This window comes from Vicia villosa, linkage group LG6, assembly GCF_029867415.1.
Source record: "Vicia villosa cultivar HV-30 ecotype Madison, WI linkage group LG6, Vvil1.0, whole genome shotgun sequence".
NCBI classification, from domain to species: domain Eukaryota; kingdom Viridiplantae; phylum Streptophyta; class Magnoliopsida; order Fabales; family Fabaceae; genus Vicia; species Vicia villosa.
Genome location: NC_081185.1, coordinates 154931976 through 154951800, shown reverse-complemented (window position 1 = coordinate 154951800; position 19825 = coordinate 154931976). Strand labels below are relative to the sequence as shown.

Below are 19825 nucleotides of genomic sequence, written 5' to 3'. Positions count from 1 at the left end.
TGTTTAAAGCAATACATTAAAATAAAAATCGTCTACCATCCATTTCTTGAAAATGAGCTAAAATAACATCATTGTTAATTGTTCCAAGAACATCTCTTTTTATAAAAGTTACAAGACGATCATTTAACCACTGGTCACTAATTTTATTACATAACTGACTCTTCACAAATTTCATGGCAGAAAAAACATGTTCCACGCTTGCAGTTGCTACCGGCAAGACTAAAGCCAACTTCAGAAGCTTATAAACCATATCAAATGTGTTGCACTTATTTGTTTCTACAAGTTTTGCACAAAGATCTGAAAGCCCTTTTAACTTTGCAAAATTTGGGTCACTTCGAACATTTCGAACATAATTTTGAAGTTGATATCGCACCACCACTTCTGGCACATCTACAAAATCATTTGGATAAAGTTCAACCATCCTTAGTAATTTTTTCACATCAAAAGCTGCAAATGATGATGAAGGACTCAAACATGAAACACATTGTAAAAGTTCAGTATTCTCTTCATCAAACCTTGCATTGAGCTCATGCAACTGCAAATCTAAAACATTAAACAGACAACCGTGCTTATAATGATGCAAATTAGAAACACTAGAAGTTGTAGCGTGTCGCCTAGGTTTCTTCCCTTGCACATACGGTGCATCCATATCAGGTACATCAATATCATGCTTATTGCAAATTTCCATAACCTTAGATATAAGTTCTTCCCATCCATCATTCCTCATTTCTTGTAATTCTTGTTTGGTAGCATTAACAAGTGACAAAGCATTCAAAAGATCTTGATCACGCTTTTGTAACGCTACACTCAAATCACTTGTAAATCCTAAAATCTCAACCATCATATATAACATGAAGATAAAATCAAAAGATTGAAGCACATCTAACAAAAGCATAGTTTCTCCATATTTTTCAAATGACGTATCATTCCCAACTTCTTCAAGAACCCCAATAATGGCACCATACAAAGTCATCAAACTAGTGAGAGTCCTAAAGTGGGAACCCCAACGAGTGTCACCTGCTCTAGCAATAGATGATTCTTGATTTAATCCACTACCAGTCTCTATCTGACTCTCTTCAATCAATTTAGCAAACTGAGTTACTTGTTTGTTCCGAAGCAATTCTTGTCTCTTATTAGAAGATAGTATGAAATTAACAAGCATGTTGACCTTACCAAAAAAACCACTAACATCTTTGTGAGTCTTAGCACATACAACAAGTGCCAATTGAAGTTGATGGGCGAAACAATTCACATAATAAGTAGATGAATTCTCATTTTGGATTAAAGTTCTCAAACCACCAAACTTACCTCTCATAGTGCTAGCTCCGTCATACCCTTGCCCTCTAATGCTAGATAAACTCAAGCCATTAATAAACAACAACTTCTCAAGTGCCTCCTTAAGTGATTTAGCACTTGTTTCTTTAACACTTAGAATGCCAAGAAACCTTTCTTTTACCAAACCTTCACAATTAACATAACGAATAACAACATCCATTTGTTCTTTACCAGCATTACCAAATTCGTCAATCAAAACACAAAACACATCATCCGCAATATCACATATAATTTGTTAAGTTATTTCACAAGCACAAGCAGCGGCAAGATCTTTTTGAATCTCAGGGGCAGTCATAAGGTTATTTAGCACAACTTATTACACTAGCTATCTCGGGGTTAATTTCCTTTAAAGTGTCCACCAACTCAAGAAATGACCCCTTAAATAAAGAGTTAAGGGACTCGTCACTCCCTCTAAATGGCATGCCACACCTCAAAAGAAACTTAGTAGCTATAAGGGATGTGTTTACACGAATATGATATTCGACATTCATTTGCTTAGTTTGATTAACAAATGCGGCCTTAATACTTTGATTTGGGTTCATGAGAGCATAATTCATATGCACACAATCAACACGACTATTAGAAGTGGCATGATTAGCCAATCTTTGAGCATTCTTCCAATTACCAAAACCGTCTTCCACAAAGTGACCCCTCCATATTTAGAGACATTTTTAAACGAAAAACATGGCAAAGAAAATGTTAGGTCCTTAGATTCACTATAATTAATCCAGGCATACAAATCAAACCTGTTTTTGCAAAATCGACGTCTTTGTTTAACTTGAACAGACCTAAGGTAAACAAAATTGTTATGAGGTTGATGACGACCTATTTTTAAATAAGCTTTTCTTACCTCATTTTGGATGTCATGATGATAGCTTGAAATGGGAGGCCTAATTCCTGGATCCGTTTCCAACAATTCATAATCAACAACTTTGATAATCTCATTTGAATGTTGAGTTTCCGATGCTTCTAGATTCGTCGAAGAAGTAGCTTTGTCTCTAGAAAGTACCGGAAAAAATTTCTTCATCCTATAAAGAGAATAATGAAATTATTTAAAATAGTTATTCATACTAATATTATAAGAAAATATTGAAACTAATTGATTATGAAGGAAACCATTTACGATAAATTGATAAAATTAATTTATTTTTTTAACAAATTGGGATTTTAGGGTTCTACCGAAAAAGAAGAAAAATTGAGGGAAAATTAAAATACTCACTTTACTTTAGATTTTCAATCACCCATAAATAGATGTATCCAAATTAAATAGAAAAATTAGAGGAAAAAATGAAGGATTAAGCAATGAGAAGGAGAGCGAAATCTTGGTGAAGTTTGAGAGGGAAAATGAAATGGATACTATACTCGTTACAGTAACAATGTTATGTGAGAGAGAAAATCAATTTTTTTTTTCTTTTATTGTCTAGTCTCTCACTACATATATTTATATATACAATATAAAAAAGTAATTATTTTGATACAAAAGCTGTTGCCGCCGCCAAATTTGCTGTAACCTACTACTAGTACTATGCTCGGTATGCTGTTACGTGAAAGAGAAAAGATAGGTTTAATTTTTTTTCTTTTATAAATTATTACTTCCAAGTCCCAACTTAATTAATTATTATTATATGAAAAAGACAAATTATATATGACTTTGCAGTAATACCTTTATAATTACACATGAAAGAGAAATTAAAAGAGTTGAATGAAGAAATCATAATAAATATTTGAGTATAATAAAAAAAAATTATAAATATTGATTGAAATTGTTAAATAACTTATAATTTAAGACACAATTCTTTTTATTTAAAGCGTTTTATAATTTAAGAGTGAGGGATAATTTGAGACAATTTTTTATTTATTTAAAGCGTTTTATAATTTAAAACTGAGGGAGTACTTATGAAACATGACTATTCAACTTTTGTGGAACAAAATAAAAACAACACTTTTGTGAAACAAAAGAAAACAAAACTGGTCAGGAGGAGATTAGATCCCAGATAAATTTATAATCATTTAGCTAATTTGAATAATAAATTTTTATTTAAATAGAATAATAGTTTTATGCTAAATGATTATAAATTTAATTAAATGATTATTATTAAATTAAAAAAATAATACTTAAAAAATAAAAATCTATTTAAATGATTAATAAATAAATTTATTATCATTTATTGAATAAACATTAATTCAAATTATATGATAATCAATTTATTTATACTTGATTAATTTAAAATATACATTTAAAAAATTACAGATAAATGTAATTTAATTTAAAAAACCGTCCATATTAACAAAATATGTATTAATCCAAAAATATTTATAAATAAGAATATTTAAAAATTATTGAAGGGCTAATAATAAAAAACTATATTCATAAAGAATATATATATTTACAATCTTAATTATGAGAAACAAAAATTTGAAATAATATCAACTATTTATTGATTTATCATATCTAAATTCGGTGTTCTAACTTATCACTCACACATAAAGGATTTTGTTTATTTAATATTTGACGACCAATCTCCTTTAAATCTACCTTGCATGCATGTTCTTCAGGATATCTATGCATTTTACAAAATACATTTCCACAACGACAATTAAACCCTAATAATCCCACTTTTTTGTTGCAACTCTCGCACCTATTTTTCTTTGTCTTAACGCTTTGATTATCGGTAAGAGAAGTAGCTGCCACAAGCTCACAAATACTATCAATATTAGGGGTCACTGAAGAAGAAGAAGAAGATGATTCAAAAACAAAGCTTTCGTCATTTGACTTCTCAATATTTTTTTTGAGATAATCATTGTAACACTTTGAACAGAGGTTCTTGTTTGAAGAAGAACCATAAAAACCACAACCATTGACACAGAGTGATGGAACCATGTTTCACTTAGTTGACTTAAGAAAAAGAGTAAAAGAGATGTTTGCAAACTTGGAGTAAGGGAGAGTTTTATGGAGAAAAGATTTAAGCTTGAAATTGAATGGTTGATTAGGTTGTGTTAATTTATAGGAGATAATTGCTAGATGATTATAACTAATAATACCATATTTTAGGAAACTATCTAACAAAAAAAATAGGAAAGTAATTGTTATCCAATTTTAATTTTAAATATAATCTTTACTCTCTTAGGATTGGATCGAGATAAAATTTTATTTAAAATTTAGTTAGGATTGAATCAAATTAATATTGATTTGATCTAAATTTACATTTAAGATATAATTCAATTGTTTTATTTTAATTAAAAAATTGAAAAAAAGTGTAAATCTAATTTAATTTTTGAGAAAAAAACGTAACCAATTTAGTTTCTCAAAAAATAAAAGTAATTTATAGGCTCTGAAAATAATAATTCGGGACAACTTAATCCTATTTTATTTACATTTTATTTAATTTATAAAAAAATTAAAAGAAAGATAAAAGAAGATAAAATAATGATTATTTTATAGTTTGATTAGAAGGAAGATAAAGATGGAACGAAATAAACAGGTCTACCGTCTACTTCTAAAACTACATTAATTTCCCAAAGAAAAAATTGAGTTATTTTGTAAAAATAAAATATTAATTTCAGTATATCCTAATCTTATGTAAGTTCTTGATATGACTAGTTATATATTATTTTTGTTTTATTAAATTAATTCTTATTTATATCTTAATTCTTTTTTGACATTAAAATTTTCAAATTAAACTTTTATTCAAAAAAATGCTTAATAAAAATTCTATTTTAATGATCTAAAATAATTTTATTTATAATTGCAACTTAGAGCATCTTCAATAGTGTTACTCATCTTTCGGTTCTTTGTGGAATTCATTGAGCCACATCATCTTGAAGCAACTCATCTAATTTTCACTCCAAGGGTTTAACTCTAAAGAATTCATCTTGGGTCCCACAACTTTACTTTATATAATAATGTTTTATTTATATTAAATAAAATTTAATTTAAAATAACAATTTAAATTATATAAACTACAATTTATATAAAATAAATAAAAATCAAATTAAACTTAAAATTTAAAATTAAAATTAAAATTAATCTCAAATACATGACATATAACTAAAAACAATAAAAATAATTAACATCATATAATTAGTCAAACTTAAATTTCATCATCCTCGTGTCCAAAATGTTCCCAAATATACTCGACTAGATCTCCTTGAAGTTGGCGATGAACTTGTTTTTCACGAGGACTTGCTCTTATTTGTAGTCTTGTTGCAAGATTCGAATGAGGACCATTAAATGTTTCAGTTGTTGAGTTGTCGTTGTCTACATTATCATAAGAGTAATTTAAAATCACCTCCATATGTTTGTCGTTCATCTTCAACAATCATGTTGTGTAATATGATGCAAGCATATATGATATGCTTGAGGGTTTTCATGTGCCATGCACGCGCTGAACCACGTATAAATGTAAATCGAGATTAAAGCACTCCAAATCCCCGCTCCACATCCTTTCATGCCGATTCTTGATGTTGTGCAAATAGTTTTCTCTTTTCTCCCTGGGGCATTGAAATGGTCTTGTCAAATGTAGCCCACACAGGATATATACCATCTGCTAAATAATACCCCATGTTATATGGTGTCCCATTAATTGTATATTTTACAGTAGGAGCATGCCCTTTCAAAACTTCTTTAAACACGTTGGATTGGTTTAGCACATTAATGTCATTGTTTGAACCTGCAATACCAAAAAATACATGCCAAATCCATAAGTATTATGATGCCACTGCTTCAAGCATGATTGTGGGCTTTCCATGATCACCTCGACAAAATTGTCCTTTCCATGCAACATGATAATTTTTTCATTCCTAGTGCTTACAATCAATGGAACCCTACATACCTGGAAAGCCACATGATTCTCCCATTTGTAAAAGATCTTCAACATCAGTGTTGTTAGGATTTCTCAAATATTCGGCCCCAAATACAACATTCACGCTCCTAACAAATATTTCTAAGCACTCAACTGAAGTGCTTTTACCAATTCGAACATATTCGTCTACAATGTCAGCGAGAGGCCCATATGCCAACATACGAATAGCAAATGTGCATTTCTATAATGGTGAAAACCCATTTTACTAGTTGCATCGACCCTCCTTTGGAAATATGCATCATGATTTCCAAAGGCGTATACAATTCAAAGAAAGAAATGTCTATGCATTTTGAACCTTCTTCGGAATACCAGATTAACGTTCCTTCTCGAGCATTGACATTAGTAGTTCCTCATCTATGTTGTCCATAAATTCTTCTTCAGTCAACAAAGGAGTTTGTCGAGATCATTTGAGTTGTTTCAATCCATTAAAGTGAAAGAAAAATCAAAGAAAAATGAAAGAAGAATAAGAAAGAGTGAGAGAAGAATAAGAAGAGTGGTAGTATATATAATGGCTAGTTTGAATAACAGCTAGTTTGACTAACGGCTAGTTTGAATAACAACTAGTTTGACTAACAGCTAGTTTGAATAACAATATAATATTTATTATAAATTAAAGCAGTACTAAAGATCATTTCACATACGTGTTGATACATAACAATTACTACATAATAGTTACTTTTCATCTTAACTAATATCCATATTTCAATATTTTTCATGAATATCACGTTGACTATCATTCATCGTAGAAGTGTCTGACATGATGAGTTGTATTGCTTTAAACTCCATCTCTTCCTCCTTACATTGGGCTAATCTTTCCATTGTTGTTACTTTTTTATTCCATGTATCTTGCACAACATTAGAAGGAGATTCAGACGCGTTTGCATTTTCCTTTGCCTTACCCTTCCTTTTTGCTGCTTGTTGCCCCATTGGAGGCTCCATTGGTGATTATGAGTTATACTCATAACTTGATGAGTGCGCATTACTAGCAGAATTCTTTGTTCTTTTTAAAGAATTTTTAGTCGATGCTCCCATCCATTTAGGTTCATCTTTTTAACAATCGCCATGCATAATCAAGATTGAATGTTGCACCTTCGTCTTGAAGGAAAAAAAGCACGTGCATTAGCCAAGATATCATTTTATGATGTACCACTTTTTTTCATGATAAACTTGTTCGTAACACCCCAAAGAAATTTGAACAAGGCCATTTATTCGATGCCATCGGCATTTTAATTGGCCTTGTAGCTTTTCTCGCGACTGTCCACAATATTGGTTATAATTATCAGTGATTCTTAACCAATAGCTGTATCCTTTTTTATCAACTCCCACAATAGGATCCTTTGAAACATTGGGCTATGATATCATAAGAAGTGTATCCTTTTCCCTTGTGAATACCTCTCGAGTTTTTTAACTGAACATCTTTGTTGTTTTTCAATTTTAATATTTTCAATACCAACTTGAATTGAAAATTGTGGAACTTCACGTTCGGACATAAACCCAATCGGTGTTTCAGGTTCAAGACGAGAAATTCCATCTCATGAGTACTTATTTGAGGCCTAAAATACATATTTGAGTTTTTTGGTATCGGAAATAATAAGGTAGAGTTTGTTGGCAGTGAGGAAAATTGGTAATTTTGATGATTATGAATTTGATAATTTTCCATGAAATGAAATATAGATTGTTGAAAATTATATTGATTGGGGTCTATTTGACCTTAATAAGAATAATTTGAAGAAAGAAGATGAAAATTTGGATAAAATATATGATAGGTTGAAGACTAATAATGTATAATTGTGAGAGAAAATTTTAAAATATTACGAGTAAAATGATAAAAATCTGAGAGAGAATTAATAGGAAACTTTCATATATAGTTTTTTAGTTCATCATATTTATAGGCAAATAAATTATTACAGGAAAAAAGAGAGAAAAAAAAAAGAGAAAGTGTTGTTCAACAACAGTTACCTGTACTGGCTACATGTACTTTTATTGTTTTTTATTCAATATTGTCGTTGCATTATATTGCAATGTTCACCAACCTCGCGAACTCCAACAGAACAATTTTCCAATGCAACTAGTGATAGCTGGTGAACTGGGCAAAGAAACATGCCGTTGGAGATAATTTTAGGGTTGAGAATTAGTCTAGTCGAACCCATTTCGACTCGACTCAACAAGAATTGGTTCAGCTTAAAACTCGACCCGAGTTCGTCCAAAATTTTTTTAAGCTCAAATTCAACTCGTTTTAAGTTCACGAAGAACTCAGTTCAACTCGTTAAATTCATCTCGCTGAACTTATTTATTTGATTCACATATTTATAAGATTTTTTTAAATTAATTTTTGTTTTATATATTTAACATTTTAAATTAATATTTAAAAAAATAGTAAAATAAAAATTATAAGATTGAAAAAAAAAAGAGGGCTAATATTTAGATTTGAAGTAAATTTTTAAAACCTATTGTGTGATCGAAAGATATATATATATATATATATATATATATATATATATATATATATATATATATATATATATATATATATATATATATATATATATATATATATATATCAAGTTAACTAATAAGACCTTAACAAGTTGAACAATACATAGTTTAAATTCAGCTCATTAAGTTAACGAACTTAATTTTTTCCTCATTTTCAACTCATTTAATTCATCAATCAAATTCAACGGTTTGATTGTTAAGTTGAATTTCAAATTATATTTGAATTGATTCAGTTTAATGCCAACCTTACTATTTGCTAGACATAAAGACTAAGTTTCTGTTCATAAATCATAAACCACCGTTGAAACCTAATTCTATTGTATTGTTAATTGACCGAGGCATCAAAAGTTTAATGAAAAAAATTAAACTTTTTGTTGTAAACATACTATGAGCGACAAACAAAGATATAACAAAAATACTAAAAATATATTAGTATTTATAATTAAAAATATTAACAACATATATTGATTGACTTAGTGCTAAAATGACTTCTAGTTAATATGAAGGTACTTGGGTTTAGGACTTCATGGGTTAAAATTCTGTTTTTTCTTTTTTAAATTTATAATTGTTTAATATTAATATAGGATGTGACTTAAATGTCAACGAGTTCAATTATTTGCAAATATTTACGAACTTTAAAGAAATCATTCATCATTGAATTGTGTTTTCCATTCACAATATTAAGAATCCACAAATCATACTTCATTTTAAATGAACACTCATATTTTAAGTTGTGTCTTGATGTTTCACTTTCTTTTTGTATTATTTATACTTACTAGTTCTTTCACATTCGATCACAACAAATGATTTTATACTTTTTCCACCTAGTCTTGATTTTGAAATAAAAATAATAAATCCTAACTTTCCAACTTCACTTCAAACACATTACAATAATTCATCATGTAAAGTAAATTTTCTCCTGACAGTGAACACTAGGTGACAATCAATACAATATAAAATTGAAGGTAAATTAAGTGAAGAATTCATATCTAAAATATTGCAAACCATCTACCATTTGAGCGATACCAATACAGTGAGATAGAAGGAAAGTTACCAAAATCCAAAGACACTTATTCTTAATTCAAACTTGAGTGTTAATTGGCTATTAATTTTTTTTTCACATTTAAAAAATATTAACCGCAAACAATTAAGGATAAATTAACATCAACAATATTTTTTTCTTCCATATTGTCATGTTAATTAACTTATTCCTTCACCGCCTGATGTTATCAATATATTATACATTATACGCAAAAATGATATTTTGATTTCAAAATGTTACACTTACACTGTATGTCCATGTTCACAACTAAGGTGACATTTATAATTTTGAATTTTCAATATTTTTTATTTCTCTTTTTAAAATAATTTTGGTTAATGATATATAAAAATTTGGTTAATATAATTTGCAGTTTGGTTAATATGTGTCTTGAAATAAAAATATAATTTGAAGTGGAAAAATAAAGTTGGTTAATTGAGTGTAATAAATTAATTAATATAATTTATAATTTGATTATTAAATGTCAGACATAAAAAATAATTTTTATCGTAATAAATCAACTTTGGTTAATGGTATATATGAAATTGGCTAATACAATTGATAATTTGATTAATCAGTTTTAAAAATTAAAAAAGAAAATCTTAAATAATAAAATAAAATTTATTAATGAAGTCTAAATATTGGTTAATATATTTTATAATTTAAATTGAAAATTTGGTTAATATTTTTATTTTAGGGCTTAAATAGGTAGTGAAATTGGTTAATAAATTATAAATAATAAGTGGTTGATGATATATATTTTGTATACAGGATAATATGTAGTAGTTTTTTTTTGGAACAGGATAATATGTAGTAGTTAAAAAGCATTAAAGGATTAATATTAAAAAAAATACATATTCATAATTTTACAGCTTTAATTATAAAAAATTAAAACTAAAAATAATATCAACTATTTATTAACTTTTCATATTTAGATCCGGTATTCTAACTTATCACTCACACATAAAGGATTTTGTTTATCTAAGATTTGACGACCAATCTCCTTTAAATCCACTTTGCACGCATGTTCTTCAGGATATCTATGCATTTTACAAAATACATTTCCACAACGACAATTAAATCCTAATAGTCCCACTTTTTTGTTGCAACTCTTTATGCACCTATTTTTCTTTGTCTTAATGTTTTGATTGTCTGTAAGAGAAGTCGCTGCCATACCCTCACAAATCCTATCAATATTAGAGATCATTGAAGAAGAAGATGTTGATTCAAAAACAAAGCTTTCATCATTTGATTTCTCAATATTTTCTTTGAGATAATCATTGTAACACTTTGAACAGAGGTTCTTGTTTGATGAAGAACCATAGAAACCACAACCATTGACACAAAGTGATGGAACCATGTTTCACTTAGTTGACTCAGGAAAAAGTGTAAAAGAGATGTTTGCAAACTTGGAGAAAGAGAGAGTTTTATGGAGAAAAGATTTAAGCTTGAAATTGAATGATCGGTTAGGTTGTGTTAATTTATGGAAGATACTTGCTAGATGATTATAACTAATAATAACATATTTTAGGAAACTATCTACCAAAAGATTTAGGAAAGTAATCGTAATCCAATTTTAATTTTAAATATAATCTTTAATATCTTAGGATTGATTGAGATAAAATTTTATTTAAAATTTAATTAGGATTGAATCAAATTGAATATTGATTTGATCTAAATTTAAATTTAAGATATAATTCAATTGTATTATTTTAATTAAAAAATTTGAAAAGTGTAAATCTAATTTAATTTTTGAGAAAAAATGTATCCAAGTTAGTCTCTCAAAAAATAAAAATAATTTATAGGCTCTGAAAATAATAATGTATCCAAGTTAATCCCTATTTTATTTGATTTATAAAAAAAATAAAAGAAGAGAAAATAATGATTATTTAATAGTTTGATAAGAAGGAAAATAAAGTTGGAACGAAATAAATATTTCTACTTATAAAACGACATAAATTTCCTAAAAAAAATTATAGTTATTTTTTAAAAATAAAATAATAATTTCAGTATATCCTAATCTTATGTAAATTCTTGATATGATTTGTTATATATTATTTTTGTTTTATTAAACTAATGATTAATTATATTCTTAATAATTTTTTTGACATTACAATGTTGAAATTAACCTTTTAATTTAAAAAATGCTTAATAAAAATTATATTTTAATGATCTAAAATAATTTCATTTATAATTGCTACTTGGGGCTGGGAATTAGTTGCTTCGAGTAGAATCCATTTCAGCTCGACTCGACTAGAAATGAATTGGTTCAGCTCAAATCTCGATTCGAGTTCGCCTAAATTTTTATAATGTTTAAACTCGACTTGTTTTAAGTTCACGAACAACTCAGTTCAATCCGTTAAATTTATCTCGTTAGATTTAGCTCATTTGATTCACAGAGTTATAAGACTTTTTTAATTTAATTTTTGTTTTATATATTTAACATTTTAAATTAATATTTTTTTAAAAAAGTAATAAAATAAAATAAACATTATAAGATTTGAAAAAAATAGAGCGCTAAGATTTGGATTTGGAATAAGTTTTTAAAACCTATTGTGTGATCCACATGTGTTATATATATATATATATATATATATATATATATATATATATATATATATATATATATATATATATATATATATATATCAAGTTGACTCATATGATCCTAACGAATTGAATTATACATAGTTCAAATTCAACCCATTTAATTGACAAATGTTCAAATTCAATTATTTAATTGTCGAATTAAATTTCAAATTATATTTAAATTGATTCGATTAATTGTCAACCTTACTATGCTAGACATAAATTCTAAGTTTCCCTTCATAAGTCACCACTGGGATTCTGGGACCTATTTCTATTGTATTGTTAAATGAGCGAGGCATCAAAAGTTTAATGAAAAAATTAAACTTTGGTCAGTTTTTGTAAACATACTATGAGCTACAAACAAATATATAACAAAAACACTAAAAGTATATTAGTATTTATAATTAAAAACATTAACAACATAATGATGGATTTAACGTTAAATAACGTCCATTTAATACGAAGGTATTCGGGTTCAGGACTTTATGGGTTAAAATTTAATATATTTTTTAAAATTTATAATTGTTTAATTTTAGTATAGGGTGTGGCTTAAAAGTCTATGAGTTCAATTCTTTGCAAATATTTATGACCTTTAAAAAAATCATTCATCATTGAATTATGTTTTCCATTCATAATATTAAGATATCATAAATATACTTCAATTTAAATGAACATTCACATTTTAAGTTGGGTCTTGATATTTCACTTTCTTTTTGTAATGTTTATAGTAAATACAGAGATATAATTGATGTTAGATAGATATAAGTATTGATGTAAAAAAATATGTCAAAACAGCATTGTTGTATTATACGGATGAGGCAAAATTGAGTGATAAAAAACACCTCACAAAAAGTTTAGCATTCGCTGAATTTTAAAGTATATATCTCCTGCTCTTCTTCTAATATACACTTTTACAATAAAAATAATATTAATAAAGATGTTTTAAAGACTAACATAACAATATCATATTATAATACTATAATTTGAAATAGAAAATTATATAATTACATATGTATGCGAAATATTATTAGCTATATTTGTATATACAAATTAATATTCAGGATAATTTTAATATAATTATACTTGCTAAAAAATATACTAAGAGTGGCTATGTGTTTGTAAAATTAGTATTTGATAATTTTAGAACCAACTTGTGCAAAATGATGAAAAATTTAATATATGGCTTTTTCTAAAGAAAAATTGAAGACTTTTTTTCATAGATTGAAATATTTATACAATTCATTTCGTAATGTTTGTGTGCTCGCCCAACGGCAAATATGTTTACATGTCTTGTTTTTCTTAGGACCTCCCTCACTAATGTCTAGCTAAATTATTCGAGGACAAAAATCAATAACAAAAATTATAAATGACAATATGTAGTAGTTTTTTTTATTAAAGAGGACAATATGTTAAAAAGCATTGAAGGATTAATAGTAAAAAAAATTACATATTCATAATTTTACAGCCGTAATTATAAAAAACTAAAATTAAAAATAATATCCACTAGTTATTAACTTATCATATTTAGATTCGGTATTTTAACTTATCATTCACGCATAAAGGATTTTGTTTATCTAAGATTTGACGACCAATCTCTTTTAAATCCACCTTGCACGAATGTTCTTCAGGATATCTATGCATTTTACAAAATACATTTCCACAGCGACAATTAAATCCTAATAGTCCCATTTTTTTGTTGCAACTCTTGCACCTATTTTTCTTTGTCTTAATGCTTTGATCGTCGGTAAGAGAAGTCGCTGCCATACCCTTACAAATACTATCAATATTAGGGGTCATTGAAGAAGAAGATGATGTTGATTCAAAAACAAAGGTCTCATCATTTGACTTCTTAATATTTTCTTTGAGATAATCATTGTAACACTTTGAACAGAGGTTCTTGTTTGAAGAAGAACCATAGAAACCACAACCATTGACACAAAGTGATGGAACCATGTTTCACTTAGTTGACTCAGAGTAAAAGAGATGTTTGCAAACTTGGGGAAAGAGAGAGTTTTATGGAGAAAAGATTTAAACTTGAAATTGAATGATTGATTAGGTAGTGTTAATTTATAGGAGATAATTGCTAGATGATTATAACTAATAGTATCATATTTTAGGAAACTACCTGCCAAAAATTAGGAAAGTAATCGATATCCAATTTTAATTTTAAATAAAATCTTTACTCTCTTAAGATTGGATCGAAATAAAATTTTATTTGAAATTTTATTAAGATTGAATCAAATTGAATATTGATTTGATCAAAATTTAAATTTAAAATATAATTCAATAATTTTGTATTATGTTTAATCTCTATTTTATTTTAAATAACGAATAAAAAGGGTAGATTTAATTTAATTTTTGAGGAAAAAAATGCAAGATTCAATTTAGTCTCTTAAAAAGTAATTTTTAGATTGTGAAAAAAACAATCCGGACACTTAGTGCCTATCTTGTTTACATTTTATTTGATTTATAAAAAAACATAATAAAAGAAGAGAAAATGATGATAATCTAATAATTTGATAAGGAAAATAAAGATTGAAGAAAATAAATATTTTATTTATAAAATAACATAAATGTTCTAGAGAAAGAAATATGACTAAGTTATTTTTTACAAATATAATAATAATAATTTCAGTATATCCTAATTTTATATAAATTCTTGATATGACTAACTATATATTATTTTTGTTTTGTTAAATTAATGATTATTTATGTTTTATGTTTAAAAAAATTATTTACGTTCTTAATTCCTTTTTTGGTATTAAACTCCTGAGATTGTCGGTTAAGTGATAAACTAACCGATAGTTTATAATTAATGGATGATAGCTTATAGCTGATGACTGATGACTGATGACAGATAGCTGATAAGATAATTAAAGTGTTTGATAAAATTAATGGTTTAACTAGCTGATAAATATAAAATGACATAAAAAGATATTTCTTAATTAATAATTAAATATATATTTAAAATAACTAAAATTTATAAGGATAAAAATGGAAGAAAAATTGATAAGCTAAAGCGTTATTTAAAATAGCGTCTGTTAAATAAACTACAAGTTAGTAAAATAAACTATAAGTCTGTGAAGAAAAGACTGTTATCAAATAGGTCTTTTATTATCAAATAGGTTTTTTATTATCATACGAGCTTATAAGCAATAAGTTCAAAATAAAGCTTGTCAAACATAACCTTCGAAAATATTTGATAAAAACTCTATTTGAAGGATTTTAAAATAATTTCATTAGTAATTGCTATTTCTAGACATAAAATTAAGTTTTCAATGATAATTAAGAATGACAATTAGATTCATTCTCATTGGATAACCGCAAAAATTAGTCATAATAGATAGATCACTATTCTCCTCTGTCAACTTTCCAATGGACTGATAGTCTGCCTTTGTGTTATTTAAACTCCATAATTGATATTCCCTCTGTTTTTTATTATAAGTCGTTTTAGACTTTTTATACAGTTTAAGAAAAATAATAATTGTTGTATGAAAATAAGAAATTATGAAGGTTTTTATAAAATTATCCTTCATTAATGACATATGAAAAATAAATTTATATAATTGAAAGGAGAGAGAATAATAAATATTTAAGGATATAATAGGAAAAGTAGCATTAATTATTCATTAGAATTGGAAAGCGACTTATATTTAAATACAAATTTTTTTTCCAAAACGACTTATAATAAAAAACGGAGGGAGTACTTATTATAAACCATGATTATTCCGTTTTTGTGAAACAAAATTAAAATAAAACTTTTGTGAAACAAAAGGAAAACAAAATCGGTTCAGGGGAATTCCAATTAGCAACCCGCAGATAAATTATAATTATTTTACTAATTTGAATAATAAATTTCTATTTAAATTGAATAATAAATTTACGCTAAATGATTATAAATTTATTTAAATGATTATTATTCAATTAAAAAACAATATTTAAAAAATAAAAATTTATTATTAATAAATAAATTTACTATCATTTAATTGAATAAAATATTAATACAAATTAAATGGTATTTGATTAATTTTATCTTTATTTGATTAATTTAAAAATATACACTGAAAAAAATTACAATTAAATGTAATTTAATTTCAGTTAATTAAATATTTAAAAAAAATACATTTCATTAATTTAGACTTAACGTAAATATTTTACTAAAAATTCGTAATGGCCCATTGGAAGAGTGGTATAGCTTGGAACATAGGAATTACTAAAGGTTGTGTGTTCAAATTCTTGTGCCAAATTTCATTCTTTTTGTTATTTTTAGATATTAGTAATTAAAAGTAATTAGAAAGAAAATAAAAAACCAGTGTAGTATTTTAAATAAAAACAAGTAATTAAAGAAAAAAATTATTTACAAAAATTATATAAAAAAAAAAAAAAGCCACAAAGCTATGCGCTTGAATTTTCTTTTTTGATAAGTGAGTTGAATTAGAATTCAAAATAGGAGAATCTTTATACGATACAAAGGAAAAAAATTATATTTCATCATATTTAAAAAGTATTGAAGGCTTAATAATAAAAAATATATTTATAGAGAATAAATATATTTACAATCTTAACTATGAGAAACTAAAAATTGAAATAATATTCTTATTTATTGACTTATTATATCTAAATTCGGTGTTTTAACTTATCACTTACACATAAAGGATTCTGTTTATTTAATATTTTACGCTCAATCTCCTTTAAATCCACCTTACATTCATGTTCTTCTGGATATCTGTGTATTTTACAAAACACGTTTCCACAGCGACATTTAAAGCCTAATAGTCCCACTTTTTTACTGCAACTCTTGCACCTATTTTTCTTTGCCTTAATGTTTTGATTGTCGGTAAGAGAAGTGGCTGCCATAGCCTCACAAATACTATCGGTATTAGGGGCCGTTGAAGAAGAAGAAAATATCGATTCAAAGCTTTCATCATTTGATTTCTCAGTGCTTTCTTTGAGATAATCATTGTAACACTTAGAACATAAGTTGTTGTTTGAAGAAGAACCATAGAAACCACAGCCATTGATGCAGAGTGATGGAACCATGTTTCCCTTAGTTGACTTAAGAAAAAGAGTAAATAGATATTTGAAAAGGTGGAGCAAGAGAGTTTTTATATGGAGAAAAGATTCTTGCTTGAAAGTTTTGAATGATCGATTAGGGGGTCTGAATTTATAGGAGATAATAGCTAAATAATTATAACAAATAATACCATATTTAGGAAACTAATCTGCCAAAAAATTAGGAAAGTAATGGTTATCCAACTTTAATTTTAAATATAATCTTTACTATCTTAAGATTGGATCAAGATGATATTTTATTCAAAATTTGACTAGGATTGAATCAAATTGAATATTGTTTTGATCAAAATTTTATTTTAAAATATAATTCAATTATTTTATTTAAATAAAGAATAAAAAAGGGTAGGTCTAATTTAATTATTGGAAAAAAAATGCAAGATTCAATTTAGTCTCTCAAAAAGTAATTTTTAGGTTCTGAAAAAAATTTATCCGAGACAACTTAATCCATATTTTGTTTACATATTATTTGATTTATAAAATAATAATAATAATAATAATAATAATAATAATAATAATAATAATAAAAAAGTTAAAAAACAGAAAATGATGATGAGTTAATAATTTGATATGAAAGAAAAGACAGATGGAAGAAAATAAATATTTTTATATATATGTTGGATCACGGTTCTAAAAAGTTTGCCACCGAAGAAATTACCGGGTCGAGTCGCGGACTAGGTCGCTCTCTTTAAGACGTTTCGCGGTACTGTCCAAAATTATGCAAAGCAGTCGAACTACCGCGCCGTCTCCAGGATAAAACAGCCCAGTTCTATACTGTACGATTACTATTTGCACGATAGATAATCGGTATAGAAATACACCTTCAGATGGTACTAAGACCATTCAAATATGGTATAAATACCATCTTAGTGTCTGGTTTGACCAGTCGTAGTAATTTCTCAAACCAAGAGAAATCTCAATAATTCTCTAAAGAGAATCCAAGAAAAAATTATACTTGAAAATTTCTCAACTCAAACGAGGAGAAATTAACATTATTCTCTAAGGAGAATTCAAGAAAATACTCGAAAAATACAACGAGTAGAAAGAAAGGGGGAGAAGTTGGCGCTTCGACAATTCGAAAGACGCGGAGTTATGAGAGTGAGGAAGGAAAAGCTCAAAATAAGTTTTTGGTGTATTTTGGAATGAAACAAGTGACTTCCTTATATAATGAAGTAAACTAGCCAAGATTTCTAATCTAAGCAATGTGGGACTAGGGAGTTTTTTCAACTAACATACAATGTGGGACTTTAACTTAATGAACTTTTTCAATTCATCTCACTATATTGAAATATATACATAATATTCCAACAATATATAATAACATAAACGTCCTAAAGAAAAAATATGATAAAGTTACTTTTAAAAAATAAGATAGTAATTTCAGTATATCCTAATTTTATGTAAATTCTTGATATGACTAGCTATATATTATTTTATTTTTTTGTTAAAGTAATGATTATTTATGTGTTTAAGTTAAAAATATATATATTTATGCTCTTACTTTTTTTTTGGTTTATATATATTTTTTGTCCCTGCAAATATCTCAAATTTCATTTTTAGTCCCTATTTAAAAAATGACATATTTTGGTCTCCATAAATTATTATACACGTAGTTTTTGGTGAGAGGGTGAGATTGAGGATTGTTGTGTTTTTCATTTCAGAAGCAAAGGCCTCTATTTATAGGCATAATTTGTGGTTTGTGGAGGGGGAAAATCTGATCAAAAGAATTTCTTATGTGATACTTGTACCATTTTGCTTCTTCATGAAGAAACATGAAAGTTATGGTTCCAATGGTATGGTATAAGCATGCTTGGAGTTGTTGGTTGCTTTAAACATGTTTGGTCTGAGTTTTAGATGGAGTGTATGCAGAAGCAACAAGTTGGAAGCTCAAGGAGAGTGGACTTTGTGATTAAAGTGGCTTTACAAGAATGGAAGTCACCACTTTATGCTTAAAATGGAATGAAACTTTGGACAATGCTTAAAACACATGGATCATAGCTCAAAAGCAAGTGAAATCATCTGAGTTTGGTGCCTTGAACAAGTTAGAGGGCTTGCAAGAAAGGAATCTTTGCATTTGGAGTAGTTTTGATTCATAACTTCTTCATGTTCATGAAGTTTTTTTAAGTGTTATGGAGCCTTGTTTTCAAAATCATATCTCATAGCTCAAGCCTTAGAATTTCATGCTAATGGTATCTTTAGAAAGCCCTTGTTACATACTTCAATTCACTTCTAAAAAGTTTCCTCAAACTCTTTTGGGATCATGGAGAAAAAAGACCTTAAAATTAAGAAAAAAATTAGGTGAAAACACTTAGAATTTTTCTAAGTCGTTTGAACATAAACCTTCTTAATCTAAAATCTCTCAAAATAATCACTTTTAGCCAAAAGTTGCATTGTGATGAGTTGTTTGTTTTGCCAAGATTTACAACTTTCATGT

At 26.9% G+C, this 19825-nt stretch overlaps 4 protein-coding genes and 1 pseudogene across 4 annotated transcripts; all 5 read right to left on the bottom strand.

Annotated features, from left to right (window-relative positions):
• Positions 1-16: 16 nt before the first annotated feature.
• On the bottom strand, positions 17-2734 carry LOC131610651 (uncharacterized; annotated as a pseudogene).
• Positions 2735-3787: 1053 nt separating this feature from the next.
• Positions 3788-4216, bottom strand: LOC131615053 (putative zinc finger A20 and AN1 domain-containing stress-associated protein 8). Its single transcript, XM_058886568.1, has one exon. The coding sequence runs from the start codon at positions 4214-4216 to the stop codon at positions 3788-3790; it is 429 nt and encodes a 142-aa protein (XP_058742551.1).
• Positions 4217-5426: 1210 nt separating this feature from the next.
• On the bottom strand, positions 5427-6357 carry LOC131615052 (uncharacterized). The gene is made up of 3 exons (XM_058886567.1): positions 6168-6357; positions 5877-6005; positions 5427-5593 (listed from the first exon to the last, which is right to left on the bottom strand). The coding sequence occupies exons 1-3, from the start codon at positions 6355-6357 to the stop codon at positions 5427-5429; spliced, it is 486 nt and encodes a 161-aa protein (XP_058742550.1).
• A 7488-nt stretch (positions 6358-13845) lies between these two features.
• On the bottom strand, positions 13846-14274 carry LOC131615051 (putative zinc finger A20 and AN1 domain-containing stress-associated protein 8). Its single transcript, XM_058886566.1, has one exon. It carries the CDS (start codon positions 14272-14274, stop codon positions 13846-13848), a length of 429 nt encoding a protein of 142 aa, XP_058742549.1.
• A 2664-nt stretch (positions 14275-16938) lies between these two features.
• Positions 16939-17361, bottom strand: LOC131615050 (putative zinc finger A20 and AN1 domain-containing stress-associated protein 8). Its single transcript, XM_058886565.1, has one exon. The coding sequence runs from the start codon at positions 17359-17361 to the stop codon at positions 16939-16941; it is 423 nt and encodes a 140-aa protein (XP_058742548.1).
• Between the last annotated feature and the right edge of the window lie 2464 nt (positions 17362-19825).